Source organism: Drosophila sulfurigaster, chromosome 3 (genome assembly GCF_023558435.1).
Source record: "Drosophila sulfurigaster albostrigata strain 15112-1811.04 chromosome 3, ASM2355843v2, whole genome shotgun sequence".
In the NCBI taxonomy this organism is placed as follows: Eukaryota; Metazoa; Arthropoda; class Insecta; order Diptera; family Drosophilidae; genus Drosophila; species Drosophila sulfurigaster.
The window spans coordinates 25,604,355-25,623,834 of record NC_084883.1 but is presented as its reverse complement, the minus strand read 5'-3'; the positions used below and the strand labels follow the sequence as shown (position 1 = coordinate 25,623,834).

The following is a 19,480-nucleotide window of genomic DNA, read 5'->3' as shown; positions in this document are numbered from 1 at the left end:
ATGCGAATATTTAAAACTGTTTTATTTATCAGAATTAGGTTCTTTACCATATTTCCGTTGATTGGAACTATCGAAATACATACAACGGCAACACCTAGAGATTACATATTTTGAAAACACATGTGAAAAGCCGCGTCGGTTTAAAATGTGTGTCAATTCTGTTTTAACACAAAATATAAAATCGTTTGAAAGATTTTAACGTACGATCCGGGAGATTTCCTCCCGCTGCTTAGATTTATAATCAAAATAAAATTGTACGGAAGAGAGCAAAATTCAGTAAATTATAAAAAACAGCTGTTTGCATTGACATGTTATGATTATCGCAATCTATCACAAGTATCGTGCTTCACAGTGTTACCTTATGTGGTGTATTGTTTATTTTGCAAACTAAATACCAAAAAAATACTAGTAATTTTTTAGGAATATTTGGAAATTCAACTTGTGGTCACGCGGTTGTGAATTGTCATTTGTGTGTTGAGTTTCCACTTGTGCTCCGTTTCGTACGTGTATTGTGGGTGGTGCGGTTGTCGTGTTGCTTGACTTTTTTTTAATTTTCAACGCACAAACTGTAAAGCAGTATAATTAACATCTACGAGTTAACGTGAAGCAGTGTCGTTTAAATGTAAGTGATTTTATTACTCAAGATAACTTATTATGTACAAAACGACAACGTTGCAAGTACGCGCTTGAGACAGAAGAAAAAAAAAAAACAATTTGCTCAGCAGGTCTGGTGACCTGTTATCAAACCGAATTTAGCCGCGTATTGGTCAAATAACGACTGTGCTAATGCATTAATGCAAGATTTTTGTACTGAAAAAAACTAAATGAATAATGGAATATGTGTATATGTGCAAATCAAATGACCCTGAAAAACTGTTGCCTCGCTTTGATTTTGTACAGTAACTTTGGCTGCAATGTCAAGGAGACGTTTCGAGGGACATGTTAAAGCAATTTTAAGATAGTGACAGACATTAGTGTGCTTCGTATAATTGAAAATATGTTTGCAAATAACTAGTTGAGTTTGTTTTTAAGCTGTAAAACCCGTGAGCTGAAAAAATATCGATCGAAAAGCTGTCATGTGACTGTCACGAACAGCTGACTGGCCATTCAATTCACCACAGCTGTGAGTGCGAGAGTGTGAGTGTGTGTGCGTGTGTTAAAGGTGTGGTGAATAGTAAGTTGTCTCTGCGATTTCGCTCTCGCTCAATTGAGTGTCACTCTCTCCTTCTCTAACTCTCTGCGTAAACAAATTGTCAAGCTGTTAAATTTGAAAATCATTTTGCCACTTAATATTATTATATGGCCGCCTCTACAAGGACTTCATCAAATAGTGATATTGCGTGCCGCAAAAAAGGCCTTGACTGTCGTTGACCAGATATAAACTTGAAACGAAAAGTCAAATATGTATATTTACAAAATATACACGCACACATTTTCGTACATTTCTAGCGGCAATAAAACAAAAAAATGTCAGCAGCTGGCCAAAAAAAAAAAAACAGCTGCTGGGTTTACACACAATTTTAAAGGCTAAGCTACAAGCGACAAGCTACAAATGTCTCTTCTTCCTGGGGCAGCACATTATTATTAATTAATTTGGGCGCCCACCCGACGCCCGGCGCAGGATACACACACATATACAGACAAGTATGTGTATGTGTGTGTGTGTGTGCATGTAAATAACATCATCATAGTTATTCTTGCTATTTTTGTTTTCGTTCTCACATCAACGAACGTTGCAATTTCCTGTGTGTAACCAGCCCCCTCCCTACCCCAACTGCTGCTTCGTAGAGTGCTTCTTCTTGCTCTTCTGCCACCTCCACCCAAACCCCATTAGGCGACAGCCGTTGGCCAGTCTGACTGGCGACAGTTTCTTCTTCGTTTTATGTCAACATCATTTACGTCTTGTTTGTTGTTGTTCGTTATCCTGTTTTCAGTTTGCAGTTTAGCTGGCGTTGCCAATTTGCCAAAAACAAAATGTAATTGAATGATGGCTAAATTTAATAAAAGTTTCACTCGTTACAACAAAGAATTTAAAAGTATTTTCGAAAAAAAGGCTTCCTAACATATTTGTAGATGATGTTATCAATTTCCGGGGAAAGTTTTGATAAGCAAACTTTATAGACAAAGTGGTGGCAACTCTGTTGGCGTGCCATTCGCTTTCATTTCGGAGGAACTTTCTTTCTCTTTCTCTCCAACGCACTAGCACTTTCTGTATAATTTGATATGCAGAATGCGTCACAGGCCCCAGGACGCAACACTCATACAAACAAACAAATAAATATACATATACATATATACATATATTTGTATATGTTTGTGGAAGCATAACTGCCACCCCCCGCCCGTTTTGGGTGTCGCCAGTACCTACTGATTTTGTACAAAAGCAATTTAGATTTCGCCGCTAAAAATAGACTGGGGGCCCTTTTGTTGTTGTTGCTTTTGCAGCGCGGTTGCCAGGCTAGCATTATAATTGTTGTTGTTGTTGTTGCTTTTTTGTGGCTATTTGTTTCCTGGTTGAGGACAATGCACTGCCTTGAACGTTATCTATGTGTTGTTGGGGTTAATGGGAAGGGTCAGGGTAGTTTTTTGTTGGGGGCGGTTCGAATTATTGGGGATGGTCAGCGCCCGATTCGCTTGTCATTTAGTTTAGTTTCGTTTCGTTTTTTTTTTCGTTTTTTTGGTTCGTTGTTAGCTGTGAGTGTGCTTTTTGAAGGCCATCATGGAGTTATGTAATGATAGTGACTACTAAAACGTAACTGACTGACCAAAGTTAGATTTGTATCTCCTGATGATTACTCATACGCCACCGACGTCCTTACAAACGGGCAACAGCCGCAGTCGCAGCCACAGCAACAAAACCCACGACAACAAGTAAAAAAAAGCTATGGTAAAGTGTGCTCGACTTTGGTATACCCAAAGCAAAATGGTAAAGGCAGCTGAGAATTCAGTTGATTTGAATTTCATAGTACAAAAATGTTGCTTAAAATTTGGCCAATTAATACATAAGGTTCTTCAACTGGTCGGGCTCCAATTCATGTTAATAAAATTACTGTAACTACTATAATTCAAAATAAAATTTGGTTAATTGGGTAAAATTGATTTCCTCGGAATTTTCTTAAATTATAAAATGGTAAGATTATTAAAATTGCAATTGATAATACTAAAGCAATTACATAATCCGGTTGATAGCCAGACTTTAATAAATTTTTCAAAGATTTGGGGCACTATTGCAGAAAGAATTCAGATTACGGTTATTTTAATGAACTCCACTATTCAATATTCCAACTTTGAATAGAGCGTAGTTCTTTATTTGGTATTGCATTATAATATAAGTTTACGTGGAACTTTAAATAGTTCCCGGAATGAATTGTAGTAGTCCTATTTCTAATAATTAGGTGTTTTTTTTAGATAGAAAGACGAGTATTGCTTAATCACTTGTTTCTTTGAGATGATCCAGAATATATTGACAGTAAAAACTTACCTAAGCTATATTTAAGGATGCTTTTTCTTTGGTTTTTAGTGTAGGTTCGGGTGCAAACTTGCCTCTTTAAAGCAAGAAACTTGTTCCAAGTCTTTTATCCGTTCACTTTTCGAACAAAATATATAGATTTTCGAACTTTTCTCTCTGCTATGCCATAAGTTATGCTACCCGCTAAGCTCAGCATAGCTGGGTATAACCACAACAACAACAAGAACAATGGCGAACGACACTTACCAAATTGAACTCAGGCTGGCGGCTGGCTTGCGTGACGCTGCTTCGTCATCGATTCCTTCGTGGCTGCGCCTTTTCGGCACCAACAACTTTTGCTCGCCATATGGCAAGCGAGCAACGGGCGCCGACTTTGCTCTATCGTTCATTTCGCGTCGAGCTCTCGTCGAGTGTGCACGGCTTCTCTTCACTTCTCTCCAATTCAATTCAATTCAACTCAATTTCAATTGGTTTCGTTGCGAAACATGTGCGAATCGTTGGCGTAGTGTTTGCCAAAAAGATGCGCAGCAAGCTGCAATTGCTGCAAGTTGAGAAGGTTCTGTCTACACTCTGGAAACGCTAGGATTCAAATAGGATTCACAATGCGTAAGCATATTGAAGACGTATACGTATCGAAATATTGCGTATACTCATGGTGGCCCAAATTGTTAGATACATATAAGTATATAGAATGCCAAACACACAACGTATGGAGTCAGAAGTCTGCCTGGCGCCAACTGTCTGCGCTTTGTTGTCTGCCCAGGCGCCCAGCACAAAGAGCTTTGTTCGCATAAAGGAAAAAAGGAAAATGAGACACACACACACACTCACACACACACTAGTAGACACAGCTCACACACACGTGTCGATGGAACTCAGGGCTAAAATGAAATGCATTGTGAGGGTCGATCGCATCAAAGTTGGAAAAGTTGGAAGTGACCAAAGCTTTGGAGGTCAAAATCATTAACTATTCATGCGAATTTGCAAAGTGTTTGTCGCTATTGAAATATCTGCATAATGCATTAGACCACAAATCGATATGGGCTCAAATTACATAATGGAAAATATTTCGGTTTTCACTGCCACAATATAATAATAAATTTATTCTCGCATTTCGGCAGCTATCAAAACAATGTCGGAATACTGGATTATATCGGCGCCTGGCGACAAGACGTGCCAGCAAACCTTTGACACGATGAACAACCTCACCAGCAAGCAACATAATCTATGCAGCAACTACAAGTTCCATATACCCGATCTCAAGGTAAGCACAGTCTCGTCTCGTATTTCCCTCTTTATACTGATAAACATGATTTTATAATCCTCAGGTTGGCACCTTGGATCAGCTTGTCGGTCTGTCCGATGATCTGGGCAAACTGGATACCTATGTGGAGCAGATCACCCGCAAGGTGGCCATGTACTTGGGTGAGGTGCTCGAGGATCAGCGCGACAAGCTGCAGGAGAATCTGCAGGCCAACAACAGTAAGTGACTTTGAAGTTTCTCTATTTCATTAGCTTAGCTCAGTTTAGTACAGTTTAGTTATAGTTTAGCATAAATTAGTTTAGTTTTGGAGCGTGATTCGATTTGTCACGCAGCGCTCGCAGCGATTATCCATTTAGATCCACTCTCCTTTCTTTAGTTATTTTATAAGATGTTTCTTTAGCTGATGGTAGCGAATATCAACTTATCTACTTAAACATTTATACTTACAAAAAACAAAAACGGAATGAATCACATCTACTCTCTCTCTCCTCTATATATACTCTATATATTGTTTTCCACACGATTTACTGTTATTGTACTAACAACAACAACCAAAACAAACAAACAACAACTACAACTACAAACATCAGCTCTGCGAATGAAATCCCAAATGAAATTATATTCGTTATATTAAGAATATAGTGCATACATTATTTATTCAACACACTCGTACATTTTACCTACAAAGACAACAAATCCTCGTACCCTTTCTTTTTCCCCCCCTGGTGATTCTTAAGTATCCGAAAACAAATCGCTAAATTCGAAAACATAAGTAAACCTCTCTTATACCTCTCAATATGTGGAATGATCGGTGTCTCTCTCTCTCTCTCTCTCAAATTTTTGACTAACTCAACCTACAAAAACAGTAAAAAAAAAAGTACATAATTTTACATGTATACTCGTATTCAACAGCAAAAATATTTATCTATACGTTTTTCAGTATCGAAATAGATTTAAAAACTAATCGATTTTCAGCTGAAAACTTGAGGTTTTTACGTTTGGTTTTAAATCCTTGATGTACTTTTTACCTCTTCAGTTTATTTAATTATGTTTTAAGTTATCTGTTTTTATTTATTTTGTTTTCTTTTTTGGGTTTTTTGAATTTATGTTTATTTTTTACTTTTATGTTGAAACTCATGCGCACAAATCATCAATCACGAACAAAAAAAGCAAAGAAATAAAAAACTTGTCAAAAAATTAAAGTTGATAAATGTAAATGTTTTATACTAGTACTTACTATATAATAACAACAACAACAACAATGGAATTAAAGATTTTTAGACCATACCACAAGAAAAAAAGAAAAGTCAAAAATAATTTGCGTTGTTAATTTTGTGTTGCATTTGTTGTACATTTCTAATATCTATTCTATCTATCTACATGCAAACACACACACACACACTCAAACCCACTCACACCCACACACACACACATAGCAAAAGCTATATAGTTAACTGACAATCATACAAACAAGCACACACACACACACATTGATAATGAAGGCAGTCCAATAATAAAAACAAAATACCCGAAACTCAAACATAAAACCCAATATCCAAATGATACTCTACTTACTTTGTGCCTCACACACACGAAAACAAACACACACTCAACGCTATAAACAAAGGACTCTTTTGGGGCGACACCCAGACCAAAAAAAAAAAATAAAACACTTTGTATATTTTACATGAATTACTTAAAAATTGTTGTACATTTTTTATGATTTTCTTTTTATTTTTCGTTTCCGTTCTACAAAATTCGAACTTGAAATTTCGTTGTGAAAACCCATTAGTTTTTAAATCATCACTCAAAAAATAAGAAGAAGAAGAGTATATACTAATATCATATGATAAAAGGCGGTTTGAAATTGACTTCAAAAAATATCTAAAAATTAAACATCGCAACATTTTGCATATATATTCTAATGTATATTATTTAAACCCGTTCATTTGATTTTATCCGCAAAGAAGAAGAAGAAGCGAAGCGCGTGTGTTTTTAATTTTCTTTTGTTAAGATTAATTTTCCAAATTTTTAGTTGGCTTTCTTTTTTACAACTACTTTAAGAGTGTGCTTTAAATTTTCAAATCTTTTATTCTTCCATATACAAATTACTTTTATTCTATGTGTTCGTGTGTGTGTGTGTCTTGTTTATGTGTGTGTGTTTTGTGTGCTTTTTTATATCGATAGACTGATTCATGGCATCCATCGTTTTCTGTGCTCTCTGCTCGTAACCTCACATCCCATAACAATAATGATAATAATTAACGATACTAATAATAATGATAATGTACATTTTCTTTACTAATCTTTAATCGCATTTGTTCAGCACTTGATCTTCTCATCTCACTTGTGTGTCTGTGTCTGTGTGTTTGTATGTTTTGGGTGTGTGTGTGTGCTGTGTTGTGTTTTGTTTGTTACGTTTTTTGCCATTCACATGTTTATCTCGCTTCTTTAGCATCCATTGCCGTAGTTGATTGACAACGATAGACAGCGAATCGAGTTATCGATAAATGTTTAAACAAACAATGTAACGCTTTTACACTGTACAAAATTATTTAATTTGTATGATACAATTACACAAAAAAATATAAAACTGAATAGAATACAAAATTGTTGGCCCATTCATCAAAAAACAAAAACAAAAAAGCAAATGAAAAGAAGTGAAACTTCTTGCAACATTCTTTCCACTGTTGTTCATGAACTTATATACATTTATGATTTATTATATACTTATATATTGGTTTTACATACATAAAGAGAACAACCACACTTAGAACGACAACGACAACAACAAAAAAAAAAAACCATGCACACATGAGTTTGAATATATACTTACAAAGTATGATTTCTTTTTTGGAATATCAGTTAATCTCTTCATTTATTTCTTATTTCCTTATTTATATATCAATATCTTTTATTTGTTTCCTTTGACTTTGGTTCACACAAAATGGAATCGAGTATTGAGAACAAAAATTTAAACAAAATACAACCCCGAAATGTATGCTATAGTTTTTAAGTTTATCAATGATCAATCAATTGTTTTGTTTTCATTATTAAAACTGCGTCGATTATGCTATTACAACCAAAAAATCTCTCAAATCAAAAATCTAAACAACTTGTGTTATTATCCTGTACCTGAACAACAACCACATCAACAACAAAAACAAATCCACAAAAAAAATCGAAATGAAATTGTATAAACGAATGACGAATGATCCTGATCCTGAACCGTAATCTCGTAACCGTAACGAATGGTAAAATATGGTGTACACATACATAGGTCCTGGTCCACCCGATGAAGTCATGCCGTGTCGACACCACAACCGCCTGAAGCATTTGAGCCTGCGACATCAGCGTAAACACCAGCACACGCACCACCAAAACAATCCCCTACACTACCATCCACATCATCACCACCAGCTGCCCATGGATATCAAGGGTAAATCGAACATAAATCTCTCAATTAGTCGTGACAGCACAAAACCAACAAATGCCACTACTACTACCAATACCAATACTACTACTACTACGCATGCAACCGCAACAGCCGCCGCCAACAACATTGCCTCATCAGCCACAACCACCTACGCCTCTGCCTCTGCCTCCGCCTGCGCCTCAGCGTACGCCTCCGCATCCACATCAGCTAGAGCAAGTGCATCGGCATGTCCCGGCTGTCCAGGTGGCATCGGTATCGGTGGTATCGGCGGCATCGGCATTGGCAGCGGCGGCAGCCTAAACAATTTATCCTCAACGCACGATGAATCGGAGCGTGAATTTGACTTTGTGATACCGCCTGGTTGTGCCTGCGATGAATGCTATGCGCTAAGCAGCAGCAGCGTCTTTGCCCCGCCCAGCGCCAGCGCCACAGCGAGCACGCTGATGGCCGATGAATGTTACTCCCAGACAGCTTCCTCCATGCTGAATGCCACGCGCTGTGCCATCTCCACGGTGACCGCCATTGCCACCGGCAGCAGCATGTTGTGCAGCACAAGTGCTGCTGCTGCTGCAACAACTGTTGTTGATGGCGCTTCTGCAGCTGCTGCAAGTGCAAACGCAGCGCCTGCCAAGACAAGCTCTGCCTCCACATTATGCTCGTCGGCTTACTTTTCAACATCGGCGCCAACAGCGAGCAGCTCGGTGCACAGCATGTCGCGCTCTAACAGCAAAAAGCTGAATAACAACACTTGCAGCATAAACAACAACAACAATAACAACAACAACAACAGCAGCAGCAGCAGCAACAAACTGAGCTTTCGCAGCACCAGCAGTCACATAAGTCAATTGCATATGCCACAATCGCCGTCACCGATGCCGTTGTCACCGCATAAGCAACAGCAACAGCAACAACAACACAAGCAACAACAATCGCCAAAGCAGCAACTGCAACAACTACAGCTACAGGGGGGAACAGGATTAGGATTGGGAATTGGAGGAACAGGAGCTGGAGGAGGAGAATGCGGCGCATTCTCGCCGCCATTGCTATCGCCAACAGAAAAGTCATGTGACACGGACTTGGACTTGGATGAGGATCTCGATGATCCAAAGAGTCCGCATAGCGCATCGTCGCTATCGGAGACATTCGACTGGTGGTTCAATAAACCGAAGCGTAACTCTAAGAAGTGCAGGTATCTTGTTATCATCGCATTAATCAAAAACAAAAATTATGTAGCGTACCGTTGCCAAAAATCGCAGTGCACCATTCGAATGTCAACATTTAATGCGAAATTTGCCAATCGCCCATCGTCAAATGCCAAAAAATATACTAAAAATCGCCCTATTCACCATTTTCTCCTCAAAAAAAAAAGAAACCTCTCGCAGTCATTCTTCATTTGACTCGGGCGTGCTATCACCAATACACGCAAACACAGCAATACACACACTCTCACAGACACCACACAGAAAATACACCTGTAAGAAAAACAAAAGATACAAAAAGATTATGCACCCGCTTTGCCTGCTCTCTATCTTTCCCTCCTTCTCTCTCTGCCTCTGTCTTTCTCAGCTCTTCTCATCCATAAATGTTTGATTTCATTAAATGAGATGAACAATAAAATGCAATAATAATGTATTTCTTTTTTTAAATCATTCACTTCATCAATCACTCATGATTCCACTCATAAAAACCACACAAAAATGCACTTGAAAAAAAAAATGAAACACGCACACTTTGACACTCACACACTCACGCACACACACAGTGCACAGACACCCAGCAAACTGATCCAACAACAACAACCACAACCACCAACAACACCAATGACATTTTGGCATCAGACATCGCCCACACCGCGCTCTAGTTATCGCTCTTTCTTCAATTCTCTTGCCGATCAAATTTATAGCAAACGTTCTACACCGAGTCAATTAAATATAAACAATGGATTTAATTTAACACCAACTCATAGATCGTCTCCAGTGAGTAGTTGTTGTGGCAGTAGTAGCCAGGGGCGTTCCAGTCCAGACACGGATCACGCTGAGCCGCCCGAATTTCCGCTGAGTCCAGGTTAGCATGCCTGGCCCTGGCCCCCCGGGTCAAAAATACAAAATACAATACTCTCTCTCTCTCTCTCACTCTCTGTTTCTAAATAACTTACTCTATTATGGCCCTTGGACGTTGCTCTGTCTTTTCTTATTGTATTTTTGCTTTTTCGTTCATTTGTTATCCTTTTCTTTTTACAATTTTCGTTTTATTCAAACCCACCACTTGATGTACTATTCCTCTTTCTCTCTCTGTCTATATATATTTAACTATCTTTATATATATATATACAATATTCCACACCAAAAAAAAAAAAAAAAAATTGTAAATTCCAAAAAGCAAAACTCAACTGAAAGTTCAATATTGTTTTGCTTCCTCTTTTTTGATTGAAACGTGTTGGATTGGTTAACTGTTATACGGTTTAAGTGTTATACATATGTACATCTGTGTACACCTACAACTACAGTTTGTTATACCAATTCCTCGCAAAGCATTCCGAGTCTTTTGATTTTGATTTTACTTTTGATTTCTCTTCTGCTCCACGTGTGTTCTCAACTACTTTTAATTCTTTCTCTCTCCTTATTATTATTATTATTGTTATATACTTTTATCAATTTTCTATTCTATTTTGCAGTTTTAGTTCACGCGAGCACACAAAAGTACCTTGTGGCTCCCTATATACTTGATTTCTATTCTCCAATTATAAATACACCAAATTATTTGTAACAGTGTAAAAGCGAATATGTTGTTTTTTCAGTGTACTGCTCACCAAAATGTTGTTCTGCTGCGCAAATATCTCATAGCCCACGATTAACGCCGATTTCCATTAAGCTAAATAAGACAAAGCTCACACCAACACACACACACACACATCTCTATACGCCAACACACACACAGAAACGTTTTATTTATTTTTTGAAAAACAATGCCAGTTACTTTATTTTTATTTTAGTTTTGTATATTTAGTTCTGATTTGCCATTAAGTGTCTAAAACATAAGCCTAATTATTATACTGAACACTAGACATACAAAAATCAGCTAACATTTTGTGCCGTTTAAAATGTAACTCGTATTACGAAAGGTACTCGTTAATCCTTTAAATTATTCAAATTTAGTTACTGTATAGTTGTTCTAACCCACGAGTTTTATTTGTTAGCACCCACTGTAACTGAAAAATACTTAGTGCATCCCATTTGCTTATGTTCCAAGTGCTTATTGTAGCTTTATTATCCTTTGCATGTTAAGAGGTTGATTCTTTATAAATATTAAACTTATTATTATATAATATTCTATAAAGTGTAAAAAGTTATCTTATCTAATTGAAACTACAATAAGCACTGCAAAATGCTTCTAGATAATTGTTTTAGCTGTTTGTTAATGTGAATTTGATTTGTTTAAATTATTGTTTGCTTATGTATGTAAGTGTGTGTGTGTGTGTGTGTGATCGTTATATGAACGCGTCTGTTTGTATTTGTGTTTGTGTTTTTTATCTTATCTGAAACTTACGTGCAATATTTATTAATCTACTTTGTTCGTTTATTATTTAAATTTGAAAATATTTACTAAGTTTGTTCGTTACTAAACTGAAATCCAAAAACCTATAATATTTTAGATCAATTACAGCAATTTTTATGATTTATGATTTATTTATTTGTACTTAAACATTAATTTTAGTCAATGCCAGTGAAATTAAGTCGAAACTGGAAAAGAATTAAACCACTTCCTAAAACTTTAACTAATCGAATGTTTTTTTCTCGATCGAAATATAGCTGATCTGCCGCTGTATTTAACGCGTTTCCAATGGGACATGGCCAAATATCCAATCAAGCAATCGCTGCGCAATATCGCCGATATCATTTCCAAACAAATCGGTCAAATTGATGGCGATTTGAAGACGAAATCGCAGGCCTACAACAACCTCAAGGGCAATTTGCAGAACTTGGAGAAGAAGAAAACGTAAGCAGCACCTAGTTAACTATAGTTTAGTTAATTGTATTAATTAAATGACCTAACACACGCATTTCCTCATCCTCTATCATCGTCATCATCATAGTGGCAGTTTGTTGACACGCAACCTGGCGGATTTGGTTAAGAAGGAGCACTTCATTTTGGATTCGGAGTACTTGACCACGCTCCTGGTGATTGTGCCAAAGTAAGTCTTTCCTTTTCCCTTTTGTTTTTTGTATTGCTTATGTCATTATAACGTGTCATACTTTTGCAGAGCCATGGCCAACGATTGGCTGGCCAACTATGAGAAAATTACGGACATGATTGTGCCACGTTCGTCGCAGCTGATTAAGGAGGACCCCGACTATTGTCTCTTCAATGTGACGCTGTTCAAGAAGGTGACCGAGGAGTTCAAGCTGCATGCCCGTGAGCGCAAGTTCATTGTGCGCGACTTCGTCTACAATGAGGAGGAACTTGCAGCGGGCAAGAACGAGATGACCAAACTGATGACCGACAAGAAGAAGCAGTTTGTAAGTGCTACTCGCTAATAGACTACATACTGAAACCCTTTGTGATTACTAATTATATGCATGTGGTATTTGTAGGGCCCATTGGTGCGCTGGCTGAAGGTGAACTTCAGTGAGGCATTCTGTGCCTTGATACACGTGAAAGCGTTGCGTGTGTTTGTTGAGTCCGTGCTCAGGTGCGTATAGTTGATGTTGTTGTTGTTGGCTAGCCAAGGTTGTGAACCCAATGCATTAATCATTTCTATATCGATTTCAATCACACAGGTACGGCCTGCCAGTCAACTTCCAGGCCATTCTGATTGAGCCCAACAAGAAGAGCGTGAAGCGTTTGCGCGATGTTCTGAACCAGCTCTATGGACACTTGGATGGTGCATCCGCCGGCGGACATGTCAGCAGTGCTGATGTAAGTTAACTGAATTGTTCCTTTGTATTATCACAGATTGATTAATGCTTTATGTTTTCCCTTAGAATGTCGATATTCCCGGCTTGGGCTTTGGCCAGTCCGAATACTATCCCTATGTGTTCTACAAGGTGAACATCGATATGGTTGAGCAAACCAAGCTGTAAGGGGTCAATCTCATGCCTCTGCTTAGCACACACCCACACACAAAATTAATATAAAGCAAATACAAGAAAAATATGAAAAACACCTAAAATTATCCATTTAAATTCAGCTGCGACTCGTTGAGCAGCCTGGAAATCTGTTAAAAAGCTAAAAAAAAAAAAAGAAAACCCCACAAGTCTATCCTGCTCATAATATACCTTTAAAAATGCATAGTTAGAATCAAAAAAACAACAAAACCAACAAACCGTTGCCACGCAAATAACACGCAAAAAATAATAGTTTACGATAAATAATTTTAGTCATTGTTATATAATTATTGTTGTTATTTATGTTACGCGTTCACAGAATTCCGTTTCAGGTTCAACTTCCAAAAAAACAAAAAAAGAAGAAAACAAACAAAAGCGATAAGTAAACTAAACTAAAGATAAATCTTAAACTTGCAGCGCGTTACGAAGCAAAACAAAAAAAACTAAAGGAAAATAATTCAGATCGCGTCCCCCAAAAACTTTTATACAAAATACAAACATACATATATGCACACATATATATATAAAACGATTATCTTATGTTTCTTGTATAAAAGCTTATATTTTACTATTATTGTTCTGCTTCAGTTTTCAACAGTATTTTGTGTTTACAATTTTTATTTCTATTATTTTTGTTCTGTTTGTTTAGAAACAATAATTGTGCTTTGTTCTTTTACATAAATACATATTTAGTTGATGGATGAATGAGGAATGAGATAAAACAAGAAATGATTTAACACGTAGCAAAATTTATATAGATTGTCACTAAATGAGCCGAAACTTTGATTTGTTTTAGCAGCACTACAATATTATTATTAATAATTAATACAATAAATATTTGATTTACACATGTTTTGAAAATGTTTTTACATGATCTTGTCTTGTGTTTTGTGCCCGTGCTTCACTCCCGAGTGATTCTGTGACTAATCCAATTAACCAACAAAAAGTTAATAACTACAAGTATAAATGGTGTCGCAAATAAACTGTTTGATTAACGCTTTATAACAACACAAACAACTAACCAACAAATCGATGCAATGAAATTTCCTTGCCATTGGAAATTCATTAAATGAAAGTATTCTAATTATAAATGTTGCGTAGATATCAAAAGAGTTTATTAACAAATACAAAACGCGCATGTTACAAAATTAAAAAAAAAAAACTTTTGCAAATTGTGAAACTTTATACAGAGTTTCCATCAGCCGAATAGAACCCATAACGAGATTGAGATCAAGAATCAAGAAACTTTAAGAAGCTTTGGGCGCTGCCTCGAGGAATCAACGTTATAAAGCCAAGAAAGTAAATGTATACTTTATATATACTTCTGAGGCAACTTGTTCTACGTAATTTTTTGTTTGAAAGGACAACTTAATGCACTTGAAATGAGAACAGAACAATAATATTTGTATGTAAAGTTTTAAAGTATTTTCACTGTTTGCTACTGCTACAAAACAAACTCTAAATGTGTAAAAAATTAAGAAAGAAAATGATAACAAAAAAAAGAAACAAATCTTGCAGTATCCTATAAATATATATTTTAAATTTATGCATTATGCAAATTATGTAAATGTCAAATGCGTTATATAAGGTGCAGTTAAGTCATCCTTGTAAATAATTATAAAGAAAGAAAGACATTCCAACATTGTTTGTTTTCAATTTGTCAACAGATCTTGATCGCTTAAAACTTGTTTAGCGGAAATATAGATAACTGGAATGGAACATTGGATATTATAAATTTTTTAATGGACGATGTTTTCTTATTGCTGTTGAGGACAAAATGTTCCTTGGTTGATGGGTGCTACAGATAAATGCCGACAGACTCATGTTGTCGCTGATGGAACCAAAAAGTCCATCTAAATCAGTTCCATATTTCCTTCGAGTCCAATTGTTTTGACAATCTCCCATTATAGAGTAGAGCAGACGCAATAGTATGAAAATCAAACTGGAAATTCAGACTTTTACCTATGGACGTCATCGCAATCAAACTAATCAGACGGCTCGCAATTTTATTTATATACAGTTGGTAATTATCATATCTGACTGTCTGCTGAAATGGCAACTCCATAAATCCAATCCACAATTCGTTTGTGAGTTCAACATGATAAGCATAGATATGAGATTATGAAAGTATATACGAAAAGTGGTCGACATCGACTGTACTTTACTGTTTCTTTAGTTTAACTTTACAAAACTATAGATAGACTACAACTACAGTTATGGGCATAGACTAATCGCTGATTATGATCTAGAAATGCTTCATGTCTGATTCTATGCTGGCTGCACTGGAGTTCTGCATGAGTTTAATCTTCATTGCCGCCGTGGCACCCACCGCCTGTTGCAATATGTTAGGCGGCTTTGGCTGATTCTTGTCCGCCTCGTATTGGGCGCGATGCAAGCGCTGTCGATGCTTGTACATATTGGCGCTGCAGAAGAACGTCATTGGACAGTTTGGACAGGTGTACAGCACTTCTCCCGTGTGCGTTGATGTGTGTTCCTATAAGAAATTAAATTTGTTACTTAGGTTTAGGTTTATTTAGAAGATTTAAAATTCGCCTCACCTTTAACTCCTGAGGTCGCTTGAAAGCCTTGTCACACATGGTACACTTGAACTTACGCTCGCATTCATGACTGTTCAATAAAGGGAGTAAGTTAATAAAAATGCCAAGATTCGATAACTTTGGTGTATTACTTGTGATAGATATGACGACGCAGGGCACGAGCATTGGGTGAGATTTTGCTGCAGACATGGCAACGATGCTCGCCAGCGCTTTCCACGTGTATGCTCTTCATGTGCTGCTTCAGTCCCGTCATGCCCTTCAGCCAGGCTCCGCAGACTTGACACTGCTTCAGCTCCGGCTCCGGTCGCGGAGTATTCGAGTGCATCAGCTCCTGATGCTTCTTTAATATGATTTTAGTGCGCATCTGCTTGCCGCACTTGTCGCAAATAATGATGCTCTCCGGATCGTGCATGGAGCTCATGTGATTCTTCAGCTTTCGCTCAGTCAGGAATCTGCAAATTCAGAAATTTACTGTGTTAGTTTTCAATCTTTCTTTTACTCAAATTTTAGCTTACTTTTTGCCGCACTCGGCGCATGTGAATTTGAATTCGGATTTGGGCACATGCTTGTTCAGTTTATGATAGTCGATTGCCGTTTTACTGAGGAACACCTTGGAGCATAGATCGCATTGGAAGGACACCTTGGCCACGTGCACCTGTTGGTGTGACTCCAGGTGCCGTGAGTTCTGGAATGCCTTTTCGCAGGTGATGCACTTAAAATGCTCGGGATTCCAGTGAACCAGCACATGTTCGGCGAGCACTTTGCGTTGCGTAAACTTGCGACCACAACAGATCATATAGCCCGGATCGACCTGATGTGTGAGTCGATGATGGCGTTGCATCTCCGTAAAGTTGTGCACTACCAGATTGCATATGGAGCAGGGCAGCACACTGAAGAACTTGGCAATGATGCTATCGTACTCCTCCTGCTGTTTCTTCCGCTGATCCAACAGTTCCCGTGACATGCGCACCTTTGGCTCGCTGGGCTTCGCTCGCTTCTTGTACTTCTTCGGACGCACAGGCGTTCGCTTCGGTATCACGGCAAACGTTAATTCGGTTGGTCTGTCCATTTCAAAGTCCGAGTCATCATCATCACTCTCGGACGTTTCGTCGCTGCTCCCGTTACTATGAGCAGCAAGCTCATCATCGAAATTGCAGGTGAAATCTTGATCATCGTCACTGAAATCGGCTTGTTGCTCCATTTTCATGTCTGGCTCCAATTCCGCGGGTTTGTCCACTTTGATCTCTGCCTCGGGGATTTCCTTCGGCAATTCCGTTTTGCGTGGTCGTCCACGACGTTTCTTGGGCGCAATGGGCGGCTCAGTTTCATCAGCTGTTGCTGCAATTGCTTCACCATTATTAATCTCACCCAACTCAGTGCTGGAATTTAATGGTTCGGCCTCCGCTTTCACACGCTTCCTTAAACGTCGTACTGGCGATGGATCGAGATCGATAGTTTGCAGACTTGTACTGCTCTCTAGCACCTCGATTTTTGGCAACTGCTCCAGCTCATGCTCCTCGATCTTTACCTCCGGATAGAAGAAGTTGCGACCATTCAGTTCCGTTTGATCTGCACTCTGCTTAGCGCTCTCATTGACATTGCTCTGCGTCAATGGATCATCTTCCATCATCAATACTTTCGTCTCCCGCAAAGAGTTTTGCGTGGCACTCACGAAATCGTAGAGCGTGTGGAAAGCTGAGATTGTCTTCCAGCAGATGGAGCACATTTTACGCATTTCCTCACTGTCCGCCGCTAGTTGGATGGGTAAATGTTTGTTGATTATCTGCAGCACATTGAGCTCTGCACTCTTCGCAGAGTAAACATCCATATATTGCTGCTGAGTCGGAGAACGCTCCTCCAGACAGAGTATGCAGCTCTCAGGCACTGGCAGATCTATAGAAAATTAAATTGTGTGTGACCTTTGGGAATATCTATTTGAACTGTGCATCTTACCCATATTTCATTAACAAATCTTTATATACATATGTATGTATAATTCCATTTGATGGTTGTTATCCCAGTACACAAACAATTATGGTTTTTTGTTTACGCGTGTAGCGATTATTTTACTCAACAGGTTATAATTGTAGTGTTATTTTAATTAAAATTCACAACGTGTTTACATTTTCTTTTAAATTAATTTTTAATTTTATGTTTTCTTGTTGAGACAATCTGTGGTGGGTAAACGATAGGCGGCTACAAAATACCTGCGTCCGATAGACGAACGACAGCATAGCAGTGCTGGAAAATAGCAAAAATGGTCAAAGCGATAAGTCCATTCACAATAATTTCATTAATCGCTATCGGCAGCAGCTTCGATAAGACTGAAAGTACATTGAAATCAACAAAATATATTTATTTTATGCACAAAAAAGTGAAAACAAATTAAATACGTTTTACAAAGTGATAATTCAGTTAAATATATATGAGTGTGTACTTGCAAATGCTCATTTTCAATTATAAATAATGGTAGCTCCAAACTACTGATGCTGCAGACCTGTTGGATCTAAAAAGCTGGAAAATTCTCATACAACACAAATAATATTTAAAGTTAAACAACACTTTGTTAAGATATCTATGCTGCAGAATGTCTAGCGAAGAATCAACGGTATGGTTAATGAATATATTCATGCTTAACACACAAATACTAATCTGATTTTCATGCAAAGGCTGCAAGCAAAGCATCCAAATCTTTTAAGGATAGAAAAACATTTTGGTACACGGTCGATGAAATCAGCGAAGAAGGAACATGCCCCAGCTGTGGCCGATCGATGGATAAGTTTAAAAATGTAACTGCGCATGTTAAACGCTGTTTTAGCATCAAGAAAATCGGACCCATCTATCGGCTTCATGGCTACGTTGAATGCAAATGCGGACTTTTGATAGCCGACAACACCAAGGCCAAGAAACTGCATCTGTGTACAGTAAGTGTGGTCATTTAATATGACAAGTCTCAAGTCTTAGTAACACAACAATATCGTTTTAGGGCGAAGTGCCAGCTTTTGAGCCAGAATTGAACTATGAACAACTAAAACCGTCTCCAGCATTATCGCTGTCAATAGATCAGGGATCGACTGCTAATCGCCTGACGGCGTCCAGTCCTTGCTTGGAAGAAAAAAAACAGCTACCGAAACCTTGGATACGCAACTTTGTGTCACCATTCAAATTAGATGTGGAGAACATGCCGGAGAACACGAAACCGGAACCGCGAGTTCGCAACTTCGATATGCCATCTAATAGATTAGAGCCACAGAATGTGAGCGTTTACTCAATAAGCTCGAATAATGGCGCCATATTTGTGACGGGACAATCGCCGAAATCAGGCAAAAAGAGTGTGATTTTAATACAGAGACCAAAACTGCGATTGCCACGACTCAAAGGCAGCAAGTACAGTTAGATTTCTGATGAGATGATATCCATATTCTTTTTATATTTTTTATTCATTTTCTACAACGAGAATAATATGCTTGTTTTTTTATACATACTGTAAATAAATAAAAAAATCATTTATTATATAAAAATTGGTTTACAACTTATATTGCTTAGCTTGTTATGAAATACAATTATATATTTTGCACGATTACAAAAACATCAAATGCGACAATATGTATTGTATGTATATATATATATATTATTTGTGTAAATCTT

At 37.7% G+C, this 19,480-nt stretch overlaps 3 protein-coding genes across 8 annotated transcripts; 2 read left to right on the top strand and 1 right to left on the bottom strand.

Annotated features, from left to right (window-relative positions):
* The first annotated feature begins 458 nt into the window (after window positions 1-458).
* Window positions 459-14,556, top strand: LOC133843807 (V-type proton ATPase subunit C). 6 transcript variants are annotated; one of them, XM_062277511.1, is made up of 12 exons: window positions 459-622; window positions 4,591-4,733; window positions 4,798-4,951; window positions 8,014-8,172; window positions 8,281-9,358; window positions 9,932-10,233; window positions 11,979-12,165; window positions 12,263-12,361; window positions 12,431-12,686; window positions 12,762-12,859; window positions 12,948-13,086; window positions 13,152-14,556. In XM_062277511.1, the coding sequence occupies exons 2-12, from the start codon at window positions 4,602-4,604 to the stop codon at window positions 13,248-13,250; spliced, it is 2,703 nt and encodes a 900-aa protein (XP_062133495.1). In that variant the 5' UTR covers window positions 459-622; window positions 4,591-4,601; the 3' UTR covers window positions 13,251-14,556. The 6 variants fall into 6 exon arrangements, with proteins under 6 accessions (XP_062133495.1, XP_062133497.1, XP_062133496.1 ...); XM_062277512.1 differs by lacking the exon at window positions 459-622 and adding an exon at window positions 4,057-4,075 and having other exon boundaries at window positions 10,136-10,233; XM_062277510.1 differs by lacking the exon at window positions 459-622 and adding an exon at window positions 4,057-4,075.
* An 830-nt stretch (window positions 14,557-15,386) lies between these two features.
* Window positions 15,387-18,020, bottom strand: LOC133843809 (zinc finger and SCAN domain-containing protein 12). Its single transcript, XM_062277526.1, has 5 exons — window positions 17,786-18,020; window positions 16,348-17,725; window positions 15,964-16,284; window positions 15,833-15,902; window positions 15,387-15,768 (listed from the first exon to the last, which is right to left on the bottom strand). Exons 1-5 carry the CDS (start codon window positions 17,787-17,789, stop codon window positions 15,520-15,522), a joined length of 2,022 nt encoding a protein of 673 aa, XP_062133510.1. The 5' UTR covers window positions 17,790-18,020; the 3' UTR covers window positions 15,387-15,519.
* Window positions 18,021-18,146: 126 nt separating this feature from the next.
* On the top strand, window positions 18,147-19,325 carry LOC133843824 (uncharacterized). Its single transcript, XM_062277554.1, has 3 exons — window positions 18,147-18,440; window positions 18,502-18,756; window positions 18,819-19,325. Exons 1-3 carry the CDS (start codon window positions 18,420-18,422, stop codon window positions 19,227-19,229), a joined length of 687 nt encoding a protein of 228 aa, XP_062133538.1. The 5' UTR covers window positions 18,147-18,419; the 3' UTR covers window positions 19,230-19,325.
* Window positions 19,326-19,480: the final 155 nt, after the last annotated feature.

Excerpts from the sequence above, each read along its gene's own strand:
- LOC133843807 (XM_062277510.1), top strand. Across the intron at positions 9,359-9,931 it reads CGTAACTCTAAGAAGTGCAG|TGCACAGACACCCAGCAAAC; the intron begins GTATCTTGTTAT and ends GCACACACACAG. Across the intron at positions 12,687-12,761 it reads CCGACAAGAAGAAGCAGTTT|GGCCCATTGGTGCGCTGGCT; the intron begins GTAAGTGCTACT and ends TGGTATTTGTAG.
- LOC133843824 (XM_062277554.1), top strand. The coding sequence starts at position 18,420 with ATGTCTAGCGAAGAATCAACG. Across the intron at positions 18,441-18,501 it reads TGTCTAGCGAAGAATCAACG|GCTGCAAGCAAAGCATCCAA; the intron begins GTATGGTTAATG and ends TTTCATGCAAAG. Across the intron at positions 18,757-18,818 it reads AGAAACTGCATCTGTGTACA|GGCGAAGTGCCAGCTTTTGA; the intron begins GTAAGTGTGGTC and ends ATATCGTTTTAG.
- LOC133843809 (XM_062277526.1), bottom strand. Across the intron at positions 16,285-16,347 it reads TGCGCCGAGTGCGGCAAAAA|ATTCCTGACTGAGCGAAAGC; the intron begins GTAAGCTAAAAT and ends CTGAATTTGCAG. Across the intron at positions 15,903-15,963 it reads CGTCGTCATATCTATCACAA|TCATGAATGCGAGCGTAAGT; the intron begins GTAATACACCAA and ends TTTATTGAACAG.